The 15,891-nt window shown below is 30.7% G+C and overlaps 1 protein-coding gene across 3 annotated transcripts in view; it reads right to left on the bottom strand.

Annotated features, from left to right (window-relative positions):
• hlk (hulk) overlaps positions 1-15,891 on the bottom strand; it is a 120,102-nt gene that overhangs the window by 78,304 nt on the left and 25,907 nt on the right. For all 3 annotated transcript variants that reach the window (XM_085826550.1, XM_085826551.1, XM_085826552.1), the window contains 5 exons: positions 15,679-15,810; positions 12,622-12,804; positions 5,953-6,084; positions 1,074-1,256; positions 872-1,003 (listed from right to left, as the gene is read on the bottom strand). In XM_085826550.1, the coding sequence (XP_085682676.1) occupies positions 872-1,003; positions 1,074-1,256; positions 5,953-6,084; positions 12,622-12,804; positions 15,679-15,810 (762 nt within the window). The remainder of the gene's footprint in view (positions 1-871; positions 1,004-1,073; positions 1,257-5,952; positions 6,085-12,621; positions 12,805-15,678; positions 15,811-15,891) is intronic.

Raw genomic sequence — 15,891 nt, 5'->3', positions numbered from 1 at the left:
ATTCATTGGTATTGCTATACAGAATGAAATCAGGCAACAGAGATTTCAGAGAAGAGATTAAATTTTTCTGAGAGCATATATTCTTGTAATGACAGGTATTAGCCATGTACAGGCAGACAATTACATTAAAAAAAATGAACATGTGATGCAAATGCACACCGCTACTATAAGAGAAAGTAAATTAAAACTAAATTATATGCTAGTACAATTTCCCTTTAATTTCCAAACAAGCCGTTTTAAACCTTATTATTTAAGATCTGAAATGATGCAACATTCTGCATAACATGTTGAATAAAATATATGATGATGATGATGTCGTGTCTATGACAAAGTGCAATTATATAGCTTCGAAGCTGTCAAAGACAGCTTTTGCAACCTCAGCAGCTCTATCAGTATAAAGCAGGTCCACTGGGTCTTCAATGCCGATGTTAAACAGTCTGGTCTGGATTGCTGGGCAGCTGAAGATGTGATGGCGAGACAGTGGGATGTCATCTGGGCAATGAGGACAAATGTTGGTGTAACTATGCTGTCCGTCTGCAGAAATCCTCATCCCTTTTAAGTGATTTGTTGGCTCTGTCACAGTTCAATTCCGGGATGGAGTTTCCTTTAACTTGACCAATTAGTCTTTGACTGGCAACTGCATTGGCATGAGCGAGGGCTAGGCAGTTGGATGACTGATGAGAATAACGGGATGCCTTTGCAAGCTCATCGGCCTTCTCATTACCAAAAATATTTACATGAGCGGTATCCATTGTAAGATGCAGGATCTTTGGGCAGCAATGATGGTAAATATATGGTACTAAATTAAAAAATCATTTTAATCTAAATTATAAAATCATTTAAAGTTCATTTTAACACTGCTGACACTTACAAAATAAAACTGCTAGGTGCTCAGTTTTTGCAATCATCTGTTCCAGTACTTTAGATGACACATCTTCTATCTCATCTGAACTTTGTTGTTCAAGAAGCCATTTTAATACCTCTTCTTCATTTGACAGATCACCTTTAAAAAAATATGAGATAAGTTTCATCATAGCAACACAAACAAAAATTACTAAAAAATAATAATATACCTGGATATAGATTTGGCACTCCACCCTCAAAAAATACTAATGCTGGTAAAGGGCTAATTCCATAGGAATCAGATATATTTTTGCTTTCACTTCTCACTAAAGGAATGCCAGCTTTGTCACTCTCATCATCAATATTTTCTAATTCATTCAGAACCTTTTGTGCTGCAGGATCATCAGTATTATCTAAAAGTAAATTTTAGACAATTATAAAGACATACAATGTTAATTTTTTTTTAATTTGCTGTCCCTCCAAGCTGAACGGAAACAAAAAAATATGTTATGTTACAAAATTCATACATTCATTTATTAATTCACCATCTTCACTCGGAGCAGAATCCCTAGAAAATACTTCTGATCATGATTAGTAACTGTTGTTTGAAATATATCATCAATGAATGAAAAATGTAATAAAATCCAAAAGAAATTAAGACATTATTACTTTAAGATGATACTTAAATGGAAAGTTGCTGTAGTAATTTATTATTTCAATAATTCACTGTGATAAAAAAAAAGTTTTTGTAAACATTGGAAACCAAAGTGAAAATATAATTAATTACCAGGATAATGGAAAGAATAAATAAGCTGTAATAAATGTATTAATACATACAGGAATGGCATTAATTCAACAACAGGACTTCTGGAAGGTTATATTAGAATGAAAACTATTTTAAAAATATCTATATATCTGACAGTAATAAATAACAAACGTACTGCATAAAATTAGTGGTCCAAAAGCATAGTGATTTGGATGTTAGTAAATGGCAATCTATACTGTTCAGCCAAAATTCAGCAAGCAATTAAATAATCAACAAATCCTTACATGACAAGAAATGAATTTAAAATAGCCTTTTCTTTGCACAAGATCAAGCTCCATTTGATGAAGAAATTTGGTTAGAAGAAGAACTCTTGATCGTGCTGATCTTTACATAATTAGAGATGACTCACTGATGGAAATAAAAATACAGTAGTCGAAACCTCTGAACTTTTGATATGCTTTATCATTCAGAAAGACTTTCATGATCATGGACAAAAATACACATCCATATAATAGCACAACTCTCCAGAGATGTGCTGAAAGATGAGATTATGAATGCATGGGCTAACCAATATATTCACAATACTTACATTCAGCTGAGCATAAGCAAAGATGAATTACTGGCAATCAACTAACTCTACAGGATCCTAATTACTTGGACTGTGCTTCTCAAAAAATGTTAATAGGAACTGGATAATCTTATTTGAATTCTGCCATACAAATGAACTATTATTATAACAATTCATTGAAAATCTTTTCCATCTTATTGCCTTTCAGTGTCAGAAATCTCTTACAAAACTCTAAATTCAGTAGCATATATATATATATATAGAGAGAGAGAGAGAGAGAGAAATGCAAGACAAACACTTTGAATTCTTCGTATTTCATAGAATAACTTCACAGGGAAATTTCATTACATAAATAGATTCATTACACATTGCATTATTCCTTAATTTTCTTGAATAACATAATTATTTGCATCACAGAAAAAATAAGTAAATTAATTACTTGCTATTAAAAGAATACCGATATTCTGTGACTACTTAATACACGAATATCTATAATACCCACTGAGTTTCGACTGCAAATGAACGAAAATTAAATTTTCATAAACTTCACCATGGCATATTTAATGGCAATTTTTTACATGCAATCCATGCTAATTATAATAGAGTCCTGACACAGGTACAGATGATGCTAAATAATTTGCTATATGCAAATTAAATAAAATGCTAAATGCTAGATAAATAATAAAAAAATAGCTTTTCAAAATATGCTATTGTGAATTTTTTTAAAATAATTTTCCCTTGTATATATTATATATATATGTGATGTACAAGCTTTTGTCTGGAATAAATAGATTGGTGAAGAATCATAAATGTAGTCAAAGCTCACAGTATCAGATGATAAGTTTAAAAAACAGGATCCATTTATTATTATTCAGGAGAAATAGCAGTTACAAAAAATCATATCTCCGAAGTAAATAAAAAAGAATTAATAATAACATGTTGTATGAAGTTTACTGCATCGTTACATTAAAGAGAAGACCCTAATATGCCTTTGCGAGTCCTTTTATAGCCTCTGGAAAGGCGGAGCTTCAAAGAAATGACATCAGCCATTCCAATTCGCTTTAAATATCTCCAGAACATTTTATAACTGTATGTGTAGAAAAAGCGGGTAGTAAAAATAAAAAAATAAAATAGTGTGTAGAAAAATTCTAACTGTATGTTCTTTTCATTTTTTAATGGCGACAGTCTCTTATTTGAAAGTACGTGGAATTAAATCCACAGGCCCGTAATCAAGTTGTTTTCCCCGCTTTTTCTACACATACAGTTATAAAATGTTCTGGAGACATTTAAAGCGAACTGGAATGGCTGACGTCATTTCTTTGAAGCTCCGCCTTTCCAGAGGCTATAAAAGGACTCACAAAGGCATATTAGGGTCTTTTCTTTAATGTAACGATGCAATAAACTTCATACAAAAAGTTATTAGTAATTCTTTTTTATTTACTTCGGAGATATGATTTTTTGTAACTGCTATTTCTCCTGAATAATAATAAATGGATCCTGTTTTTTAAACTTATCATCTGATACTGTGAGCTTCGACTACATTTATGATTCTTCACCAATCTATTTATTCCGGACAAAAGCTTGTACATCACATATATATATAATATATACAAGGGAAAATTATTTAAAAAAAATTCACAATAGCATATTTTGAAAAGCTATTTTTTTATTATTTATCTAGCATTTAGCATTTTATTTAATTTGCATATAGCAAATTATTTAGCATCATCTGTACCTGTGTCAGGACTCTATTATAATTTGCATGGATTGCATGTCTCTAACTGCTTATTTTTTGCTTTATATAAATCCCTACTTTTAGGCATATATTTTCTGATATTTTGACAACAAATTGGAATGTATACTGTCAACATATATGAAAAATTTATCTGTTTACAACTTTCCAGATGTTGCATTTTAACTTAAAATTATCTCTTAGTAGGTTTGTTTATATTTCACACAATGAGCAGTCATTATACTGGCTATGAATAAGGTTAGATTCTTGAAAACAAAGATTTTTTTTGGCATTAAAAATTGAACGTATAGAAAAAGAGTCTAATGAACAAGGAATTTTCTTTTATTAAATCAAAAACTCTAATTTGGAGCTCTCAAAGTCATGTCAAATGTAACTGCATGTGTGTAAAATGAGCACAGGGTTTCAATTTGGAAAAAAAACTTACAGCTGCAGTTATTTTGCGAAAAGTGCATTCATTTGTTAATTTATTTTATCACATTTAACAACATGAAAATAAGTTTGAGAGTAATTTCGTAGGGGAGTATGCAGTATTTTTACATAAAGTTCTTCAACATATTTTTTCAAAAGAAAAAATTTTTTCCATATTTCTGCCATGTTTTCTCCTTGTACTGACATTATTGCCTTTGTATTCAGTTATATTTTTAAAATATAATAATTTTGTATTTAATGAATTTTTGAACAATTCTTAATGTGCCAATGTGTTTTAGTTAATTACTTATGTGCAAACAATAAAGATCTAATGCAAAAATTAGAAAGGAATATACGACTAACTCAGAAAGACATAATCTGTAATCTGCATATTTCACTAAACAGCACAGCCTTTGTTTCAGAGGTGTATTGATTATCGGAATAAAACAATTTATGTCTAAGAATGATCATCCATAAAAACCTGTTTCAGTCAAAGAGATTGGTCAAATTGGGTTATTTATAATAATACCATTATTAAATCCATAAAAACCCATCACCTAGCATACAAAATTTCTAACTCACATGGTATTGACCAAATCTCAACTGCCATCAAGGCCTACAAAGACCTAGGCATAGGGATTGAAAGAATTTTGAGAGAAGTTCAAGATTTTTCTCATGACACGAAAACAATCTAACAGACTGAATACTGAAATGTTTCTAAGATGTTTTCATTGAGTCCAGATGATAGTATAGGAAAAAAACACGGTTTCAAAGAAAATTAAATTTCATGAGAAAATAAGTTGACACAAATAAGTTGAACAATGAAATACATTCTCAATTCTTTCCTAAAACTAGACACGAAGCCTTTTGGAACATAACTGCATAAACTATTTAAACTGCTGATTTATTATGCTTTTGATCCCTTATAATAAAACAAAATTTATTTTCTAAGTATTAAATATATATTTATATTAGAAATAACTGGTACAACATGTTTCTAAACTATGAAACATTAGATATGTGATGCGTCAATTTGCTTGCAACATTACTGTTTAGTATTTAGACACAAGAGCATCTAAACTAGGGGCTCTAAACCAGGGGGAATTCCCCTAGGAAGAATTTCATAGCTTCAGGGAGAAATGTGGTCAGCATTTTATTTACCTGTTAAGAATTTAGTTTTAGTTTATGAATATAAAAAATTGCTCTTACTCTCAAGTTTTGGTGTAGATCAACATTCTTTTTTCTTGTTTATAAAACACATTAAAAATAATCTAAGTTTAAATAAATGTGTATGTATTTTTCAGATTTTGGAAAGGAAGGGTTTGATCTTCCAGCAATGGTGAAAGGGATGCTTCGTGTAAAAAAAGGTTGAGAACCACCAATCTAGATGGATTATATATTTGTTGCACTATGCATAACTTTTACACAATAGATTATTATCAGCCGTGAAGGAGTGTATTTTAAAAAGTCATATTTTAGTATTAACAATTTTTCTTTTGCTTTTTAAATAAGAATACTTTATTAGTATTTTATAATCCATATAGAAAATAAATAAAGTTCAGTTACACAGACAGAAACTAAAGATAAAGGTCAAAGTTTTAAAAGAATACTTACAAAACAAAACTGCGAGGTAATCACATTTGTCAATCATCAATTCAACAACTTGATCTGATACAGTTTCTATCTCATCTGAAGCCTGCAATTCTTTTAACCATTCGAGTACAGCTTCCTCAGTTGTTAAATTACCTAATATGAAAGTTCAAGTTAACACACATATATAGTTTTTAAAAATTTTATTAACAGAACTTCAACTTTTCATACTCAAAGCAAAGATGTGGCTCATTCTTTTAAAGCCTGGGCAGCATGTGCTCAATTAAATACATGTCTAGTCAAAAACTGCCCATTAGTAGGATGCACCACATGAGTTTCATATGTACAACTAAGTCACAGACTGTAATATATGTACAAATAAAATGCAGCATAAAAATTACATTTTAGTAACTTTCCATTATGCTTTCATTTTGACATGAACTTTCAGTATGAATAAATAATTAAAATTAAGAGTGGCTCTTGAAGTATGTCTGTCCACTTATATGCTAATTTTTCAATAAATATACTTATACAGCTTTTCAAGATTTACAACAATGTCAAAAAACTAGCACATTTCCAAGCATAAAAAAACTTAAACATTCAGCATGTCATGAATTCATAAAATGTATGCAGATATTAGTCTATTTCAACTTTACACAAATCTGTAATTAAAAGTTGAACTGAAAAAAGTTGTTAAAAAGTAAAATTTGAGTTTACTACACAAATAAAAATTAGAGCTATTTATAAAAAAACTAATAAAAATTTGAAAATTTGCTTAAGTGTTAAGAGGCAATCACTAACTGCAGGCTTGACATGCTGTTGGGTGGAAAAACCGTAAATAAAGCATAAGAAATTAATTATATCTGCATGCGATTCACTATATTCTATAATGACTTCCTGGACTAATTTTCATCTTTGTTGATAATGGCAATGTCAGATGATTTAAGCATCTGTTTAAATTTTTCTTCCAGCTTACTTTATTGGAAGGATGGAATATACATATTGCATGCAGCATATAAAATGCATGTTTATATATTATTTATGTTAACAATAAGACTTCTGATCAACAGCAAATTATCAGTACACAGCTGTGCAAAAATTAGGAGCAAACTGGAGAAACTGATTACAGTGGAAGCCCTTGCATATTGCATCTTGGCTTCAGTGACATCAAATTGTTCTCACAATATGATATTGTGAATAGACAGACCTGCAGGCAACATCTGGATAATTTTACTCTCCCCCTCCCCCAAAATCATCGTGAAGATAGAAATTGAAGTATAAGTATTGTGAGTGAGCTCAGGATCACACTCAATACTGTGTTACTAGTTTGGATGGCATTTCGATTAGTTGAAGCAAAAAGTTTTAATAGTGGTTTCCATGAACAATCATGGTGATAGAGGACATGCTGCTTCTCCTATAGGCAAGGACAGATCAAAAAGAGACAGTAGGTGAAATTGCAAGACACGTGCATATGGATACCTGGTACCACATTTTAAGAGTGGCCAAAAGCACATAACTGGTTTATTAACTTATCAAGCAGTACAATAAGTATCACTGAAGCTTAATTAATGGAAACAGTATTTTTTGTGCACTGGAAACACAAAGACTGGGAAGCTCAGAAAAGAAGTACAACAACTGATAAGTCTTACTTCTGAATCTGGACATCTAAACACCTAGACAGAGTGAGAAACAGAACATCACCTCTCCAACATCATTGAAAGAAACAGTTTAGAGGTGTCAGAGCTCTTTTTTGAGCAAGTACATTGCTTTGTAGCCATATGGAGCTTCACATCTTCTAAAACGTATCAGTCACAGCAACTACACTGAGATTTTCCTTACTATTGTGTACCTTTTCTGACATGTTGGGGCTCTTGAGTTCCTCTTCATGGACAATAATGCTACAACTTATACTACAGCAGTTGCTGCTAAACTGTTGGGCTACAATGATATTTCCTTCCAAGTACTTCCATACAATCCCACAGAACTAAACCCAATCTTACACTCAGAATGTTCTCAGGCAATACCTGAATGATTTCACAAATACAATTAGTACTACAAGAAAGGTGGGCCCTGATGCTTTAGAGTTTGTCAATGATCTCATACCAGGCAATGAATAGAAGGTGCACATTATGCACTGGAGTCAGAAGTGATCGTATTCCTAACTGAGGACTGCATTTTTCTTGCCTGCCACCAGTCACATGGATAATTCTGTCTTCTGTCATACTATTCTTAGATTCTATGTTTGGAAAAAGGTTTTTGCATCCTTCAGATTTTTTCTCGATCAGAGCTGTTCCCTTTCCTCATAATTACGTATTATGATGATGTAATGGAACGCCTTGTAATGATCTGAAACACTGTTCTGCAATGTAATACACGAAAACGTGTTCTGTCCTTAATCATTGTGCATCAAAGCACAAATATTTTTGTGGAGGTAAAAATTATACATGGATTTGGTGGTAGCTCAACTGTCAACAGTATTTCATTTTAAGGCTTCAAACAGAAATCAGCTTATTTACCAAGCAAGGGAGGTTTAACTTTAAATCTTAAAATTTTTAAGTAATTAGAAACTTTGACATGATAATAGAAGGGAAGAGTTTATTAATTATTACTGAAACCAGCTTTAACTATATTATTGATGTACATTCAGTAAAACAACATTATCGTGATAAGACAATACAGAATAACTTTCAAAGTAGATACAAATTGTTCCAGATTAGTCAAAAAAAAAAAAAAAAAAAAGCTGATATAAAAATCAATTTCTCACGGAATGCATTTTTACCACTCAATTAAATTAAAATGTCACTCCTAACAGAAATAACACTTAATCATTCTCATAACAGAAACAGAATGAAAACACTTTAAAAAGTTTTTAGAAACTGCATTCATTGGTCACCACTCAAATAAAGTGCAAAGCAAAAGGCTAAGAAATTTGAAGCTGGCAATTTTAAAGCAGCCAATAATCATATATCATTAGAAATAATGGTAAATTACATTTAAATCATGTTAAGGATAAAAACATACAGTTGATATTCTAAGTGAAAGACAACATCAAACAAAGTGCTGTAAATGAGAAATTTTCTGTGCAAAAATGCAAACATGTTTCTTTTACCATGAACATCATATGAACCATTGAGTTACAATGATGTAAATTTGCTAGTTTCTAGTAAAGAAATTAATTCCAAAACACTTTGTTCAGAGAAGTGAGAAACAGAAGTAACTGAAACAAAGCAAAATCTGCCCTGATACCCTAAACAGCTAAGGAAAAGCTTTGTTCATTAATCGTTCAGGACCAGCATCGTGTATACGTGACGCAACGATTCCACGCTTACCAGCCCAGCACTGCATATACGTGAAGAGTTCCAATCAATCTCTACAACCCAGTGTCGCGTATACATAATTTGAAAACAGAACCATTTATTTCAACTTTTAAATGCCAATAGATGTTACTAAATGGTAATAGTTTTCACATCAGTTAAGTCATGTGGCTTTTGACCTTCATGTATAAGCATAAGTTTCTGTTCTGTGCTTCTGGTTTTGATAAATTTATTGGTGTAAACAAACTGGGAATCACAGCTCTTTAAGTTAAAGGGATACTGACGTGTTTGTTTATTTCGTTAGGAATTTCCTTTTTTTTTTTTTTTTTTTTTATCTAGCTGACTACAGCTGGTGTAACGTTGGCGAACTTCCATGATGGAAAAACTCATACCTTTTATGTTGTCCTATTTTATATTTTAAAACTTAACGCAGACTTTCTTGGTTAATTAAAAGTAACTTTACAGCATTATTACAGAAGGGAAAAGATATCAGCTTTCTCGATATGTGATGCATCTTATTTGCTCGGCGAAAAAAGCCGCCATTGTTCTGTGTATCGTTTCTTGTTTTGAATTATTCCACACACAGCAGAATTATTAAATTGGAATTAAATTACCTACAGATAATTATTGCTTCATTTTCTTTTACATTTTGTATTTGTAATTTTGTTTTTATGTGTATAGTATTTTTTTCATGTTTAGTTATAATTTTAGTATTTCGCATGTTTCACTTATTTCTGTAAATGTGATATTCTTTATATTAATACATATTAATAACTAGTGTATTACATATGTAACTTCAGAAATTGATGTCATTAAATTAAAATGCTGATTTTATGAATTTTTTTTTGTAAAAGTAGGCTTAACTGCTGAAAATGCATGGCCGCGTTTCATTTCAGGGTGTTCGGTCCCATGGCTGCGCTTCATTCTCCAGCACTGGTCCTCAAGGGGTTAAGCAGCATGTTAATAAGAATGTATGCAAGACTTGCAAATCATACTAATCTGAATATACAAATGATTTTCTTAGGTCTAGTTAATGAGATGAGATGTTGAGTTACCAGTAAGTTCAAGAAAATTCTTGATCTTGAACACTTATATTTTTACAAAAATATTCAGTTGAAATTTGTAGTTGCATGTTGAAGTTTTTATCCTTGGTCAAAACATGGAAGTAAGAATACCTAAACATTTCAAGATGTAATGGAGTAGAAAAACAGCGACAAGCAAATTTTACAATTATATCCAAAAAATACATTGAAATTTATTTATCACACTGGAGCAAATAAGTTCAGTTTTTAAAGCAAGACTTAAGAGTTGTGAAAATAAGCAGCCAGGTAATTCTGAATTATTTTTCTGTGATTTTAGAATTTTATGCATGAAGAGAAGAAATAACATCACAGATTCAAAATTGCAGAGGTAAGAAATACAAGCTTGAATACACAAATACCAATACCACATGCCATAATAATAACAGAGACTGTAATAACAAAATCATCACAAACTTTCTATCAAAACATCATGTGAAAAGAAGAAAGGACACAGTTGAATAAGCTTTCAAAGGGCATGAAGGATTAAATTGATAAATAAGCATGGATATGCTTATTTGGATATCAAATGTTTTCTCAAAATGATTATTATTTTATTTCAAGAAAATAAAAAAAACAAGCATATATTCAGAAATTATTACATATGCTTATACCAAAGATGAAAACAAAAAGATATTAAACTTTAATGTACAAAAAAGTTGCTGATATGCCATATATAAGGGAAAAAAAGTCCTTCAAAATAGTAAATTCGTTATTTTTTGTTCATAGTTATTAGTCCCTTTAACTGTGAATGGAAAACAAAAATCTTCAAAGAAAGTCTTTCTAAATTAATATTGCAAAACTACAGTTCAAAAAATACAGTTCTAAATCATTCTTTTTTTAATCCATGATAAGTTTCTTTCCAAAAATGTTACAGTTTTGTAATTTCTTTAAATTTTTTCCATAGTAGATTAATTTTGCATGGCATATAACAGTCATGACAGTAATTAGTGGCTTCTGAAGGTTGCATTAGATAACAGAAGCACTGAAACCTTAATGCTTAACTGAGCAGAAAGACAGGACACTAATATTCAAATAACAATAAACACAGAATTGTGCAAAAATCACAGACTATGAGCAGAAAACATTTACCCAATTTAACTAAAGGCCACTATTAACAGAATTCATCTGAAGTCTTTTATAAGAAAATTAATTAAATGAAAAGAAAGTATGAACTAATTTTAAGACTCAATAAACTAAAACATGCCAAACTTAATAGAAACAAGTTATAAATACAAATAATTCATAAAAATATAAGTTTATGCATGTACAAGGGATGAAACTTAGTACAGGTGATACTTCTGTAGAGATGAAATGCAATGAAACCAGATAATACTGCTTGTACTATGCATTAGTTACATATCTAACTTTACCTCACAACATGCAACAAAATCAGATAACACTGCTTATACCACACATTAATTATATATCTGACTTAACCTCACAACAAGCAGTTTTATTTCTTCTGCTTCATGTACTTGACCAGTAGTAGAAACAATGCCTCACATTAGCTGGTTGCCTAATGTAGTACTGTCATTATGTTACCAAAACAGCAGCAAATGCAAAAAAAATACACTACAGGTCACACAACATAAGAATGTCATCAAGGTCCAAGAGACTTGATGCATATCTGCATTGCCTTACAAAACAGTGGCAAAATGTTTAATAGCCTTGAATGAAATGCTTATCATTGTGTCATCATTACGGATCACTGCAAAGACCACGAATTTAAGCGAGACTCAAGCGTAATGCAAGCTAAGTTGATTTTCGAGTGTAACCGTGCAACTCCTCAAAAGGTGCAGTAGTATAATTCTGAGCACAAACTGTAGCCATTTTTGAAAAAAAAATGTGGGAAATCTTTCTGCAAGACTTGCACATCATTTTGCAACATAATGCTCAGAAACACGCAGCAGAAGGTGTGTTTGGTAGATTGATGAGGCTGGAAAATGTTTCACCATTCTGAGATGTAACCTACTATCACTTTGATTCAGTACCTGTAGTAAAGAAACTACTTCATGGCAATTACTTCAGAAATGTTCTTCAGCCACAGTATTAAATTAATAGCAGAACAGAAACTGCGAGTGGCATCTTACAACTTCCATGTTATTGGCAATTAGAAGACAATGCTAGTGACTACACTGAAGGTCACTGAAGATGTGAAACATATGTATTCTATATCTATGTTAAATAGTTGCCATTATTAAAATTTTTACCCATATATATAGTATAAACATGCATTCATATTAAACATAAAGCTTATGCTATTGATGTAATTTAACTAAAAAAAACTTATTGCTTACCTTTATAAAAGTTTGGAACTTGGTTTTCAAAAAATACAAGAGTTGGTAAATTCCTAATTCCATATGCTTCAGCCAGTTCAGGATCATCTATTTTTACAAATGGGATCCCCAATTTGTCAGCATCATCATCAATATTTTCTAGCTCTTGAAGAATAGCAGAACTTGCTTCATCATCATTGTCATCTAAATTGAAAAGCAAATAAAGAGTTATTCTTATAAAGGAAAATAACAAATAAAAATGAAAAATTTCTCACACAGTCAGTTGGAGGCAAATCAACTAGTTCTGTGAAAAAAAAGATTCCGTGAAAATATGCACTGTTAAAAGGGAAGGTAAAAAAAGGATTATGCATCCCCACCCCCAAATCAACTGATCAACAAAATTTAAATTGCATTTCTCAGATGGATGAATTATTAGATTTACATATAGCATAATGCTCACGTGTTTCTACATAAATCAAACTTTCTCTAATATTGCATACTAATTTTCCTTCTGTAGTTTCAACTCCACACCAAAATGCCAAATTTTGTAGAATGTGAATGAGCAATTCTTTTCAGAATTCAAAATTTTATTTTCATGATGTAATTGGACTTGATTCAAATTTGACACAATTTCTCTTATTTAAATTAAATTATCTCTTATTTAATTAAAAATCTATTTTTTAATTAAATATGAAAAGAAAGTATAAACTACAGACTTGGTTCACATCTAGAAAAGCTCAGTTACTTTACTTTTAAAAATTTAGATTCTGAATAATTTTCATAATTTTTTGGATTATAACTTATAAGAATGCGCATAAAATCTTAAAATAAATACTTTTAAACACCCTGGAAAAGTGTCAATATTTTTCAAACAGTGGTTCTAGGTTCAGGTCACAAGATCTTAAGTTGTTGACAAACAGTAAGTTCTAAGATCTTTCATTTATGCTTTCATATTATAAAACTGCATTGCTTATTAGCTGAATAATGTGAATCATTTAACCAGTATTTAATACATTCTGGAACAAGTACTACAATAACTAAAGTTTGTTTTCAACCGATATAGTATTCTTTCTAAGATTACTTCTTTAATGCAGTACAAAGTCTGAGATCCGGTCGTCCAATATCCGGAATGATCTAAAATCCGGACCTTAAAGCCACCAACAAAAAAAATTGTTAGGAATTTTTTTTTTCATTCGCATTTAATTTTTCCCCATAACAAAACATGTGAAGAATCCAGATTTTTAATTTCACTTCAGCACTAAGTAAAATACCTTGTTATTGAAGAAACGATCATTTTAGCATAAATGATCAATAATTTTGCTCCGTAGCTGTGTATCTGTTTGGCATACATTTCAAACCAAAACATTCTACATAGAAACATTGTAGATACTACTAATATTTTATATTCTTGACGCCAACCTGGCAAATCATTATTTATTATATTTTGCATGTTTATCAACACAAAACAAAGAGTATGGAAACCTTTTATGTTGACACTAAGCTTGGCAATGATTACACATTTAAGTTGCAATAAATGTATACTAGAAAAAATTTAACAAAAATTTCTTTCCAGATACTAAAAAATTTTTGTTAATGATACTCATAAGCCAAAAGATTACAGTTAGTACAATTTGAATTACGAATAACTGATTTTTTATTCACATAAACCCAGATCCGGCATGAGAGCTCGTATGGCTGCACTGAGCAATACAATTTATGGAAGACAAAATTAAGGGATGATAAAATTTTTAGAATTTAGGGAAAGCACTGGGACCCAAAATTAAGGGGTGGAAAAAATTTAGAACTTATTTATAACTTGATTTAGAACGTGGTTTACCTGATGACATAAAAATTGTCCTGATTGTAGATAACTGTTCGGCTCATACTTCCTTTAAAGTTTTAGTAAAAGGTAATGTATCTGTATTATTCTTCCCTTCAAAAACGGTAATCGGAATAGTGAGCATGCTCAAAATGCAAATATAAAGTGGTACTTTTAAAATCCATGTTAAATTTCTTGAATATTGGCAAGACCAATCAAGAATTCTTGAATTATTTTAGCATAAATCTGTTGCATGAAGTATCGCAAGATTGTGGGAGCATGTGGCTTATAACCAGCTATTATATTTCATGGTGAGGATGATGAACATGATATTTACGAATTTGAAGGTTTTAGGATATTACAAACCACTGGTGAAAGTTTTCAATTAATGGATTTTGCAAAGAAATGTGGAGAGGCGGTAATAAATGAAGATAATACAATAGAAGTTTTTCATTGCAATGATAATGCTCCAATCACAATCAGTTAATGGATGGTGAGATCTGTAGTATGGTTCTAGATCCAGAAAATACCACTACCGGCAGGGAAGAAGGAAACAGAGGTTACTGGAAACAAAAAAATTTTGATTGATAAGTTAGAATTGTCGACACAGCAATTCCAGGACTTGAACAGTGGAACTTTGTAAATAAACAAGAAATTATGTCTGCCTACTGAATTAAAGAAAAAGTATTAGCACAAAAAAAGAAGCAACTTAAACAATTTACATTCATGTTTATTTACATCAAAGCAATGTTTAATAAAGTTAACAAATAAGTATTAAGAATTTTTTGCAAATTTTGATACCCTTTACATCATAAATGCTTCATTATTTCATAAATCACGATTTCATATTTTTAATTTTATACTTTCTACATGCCATCTTATTAGATTTAAATTGATGATCTAATATCTGAAAAAATCCCAAATCTAGGACTGCTAAAGTCCAACAAGTCCGGATCTCGGACTTTGTACTGTATTATTATTTTTTTTTTTTCTAAATAATAGTAAGACATGTTATCTGCTTTCAAAACCTTCTTTGATATTAAAGACCTATACATTGCCCAAAACAAGATGCTCATTATGACAGTTCCTTTATAGCTGCATATGTGATACAGGCAATTTTTTTTTGTTTTATATAAGAATACAATATGATAATGCATGGTAATCATAAATTTGAATGTGAAAAAGTTTACTGATATATAGCCTAACAAATATCCCTTTATTCTGTAAAATTTCAACTTATCAGATACTTAGAAACTCACAGAACAAAACAGCCAACTCATGTGTCTTTTTAATCATGTGCTGCAAAACTTTATCGGTAACATCTTCAATCTCATCAGAACTTGTCTGCTTTATAAGCCACTCAAGTACATCGTCTTCCTTAGTCAAATCACCTTAAAATATATTTACAAATGAGAAACTAAAAATGCATAATAAAAAATTATCTAAAAATCAATTGCATGATTTAAAACAGA

The sequence above is a fragment of the Stegodyphus dumicola genome, chromosome 11, assembly GCF_044657685.1.
Source record: "Stegodyphus dumicola isolate Sdum_Otavi_A_Nest chromosome 11, ASM4465768v1".
Lineage (NCBI taxonomy): Eukaryota > Metazoa > Arthropoda > Arachnida > Araneae > Eresidae > Stegodyphus > Stegodyphus dumicola.
This window is presented reverse-complemented; position numbering and strand designations above follow the sequence as displayed.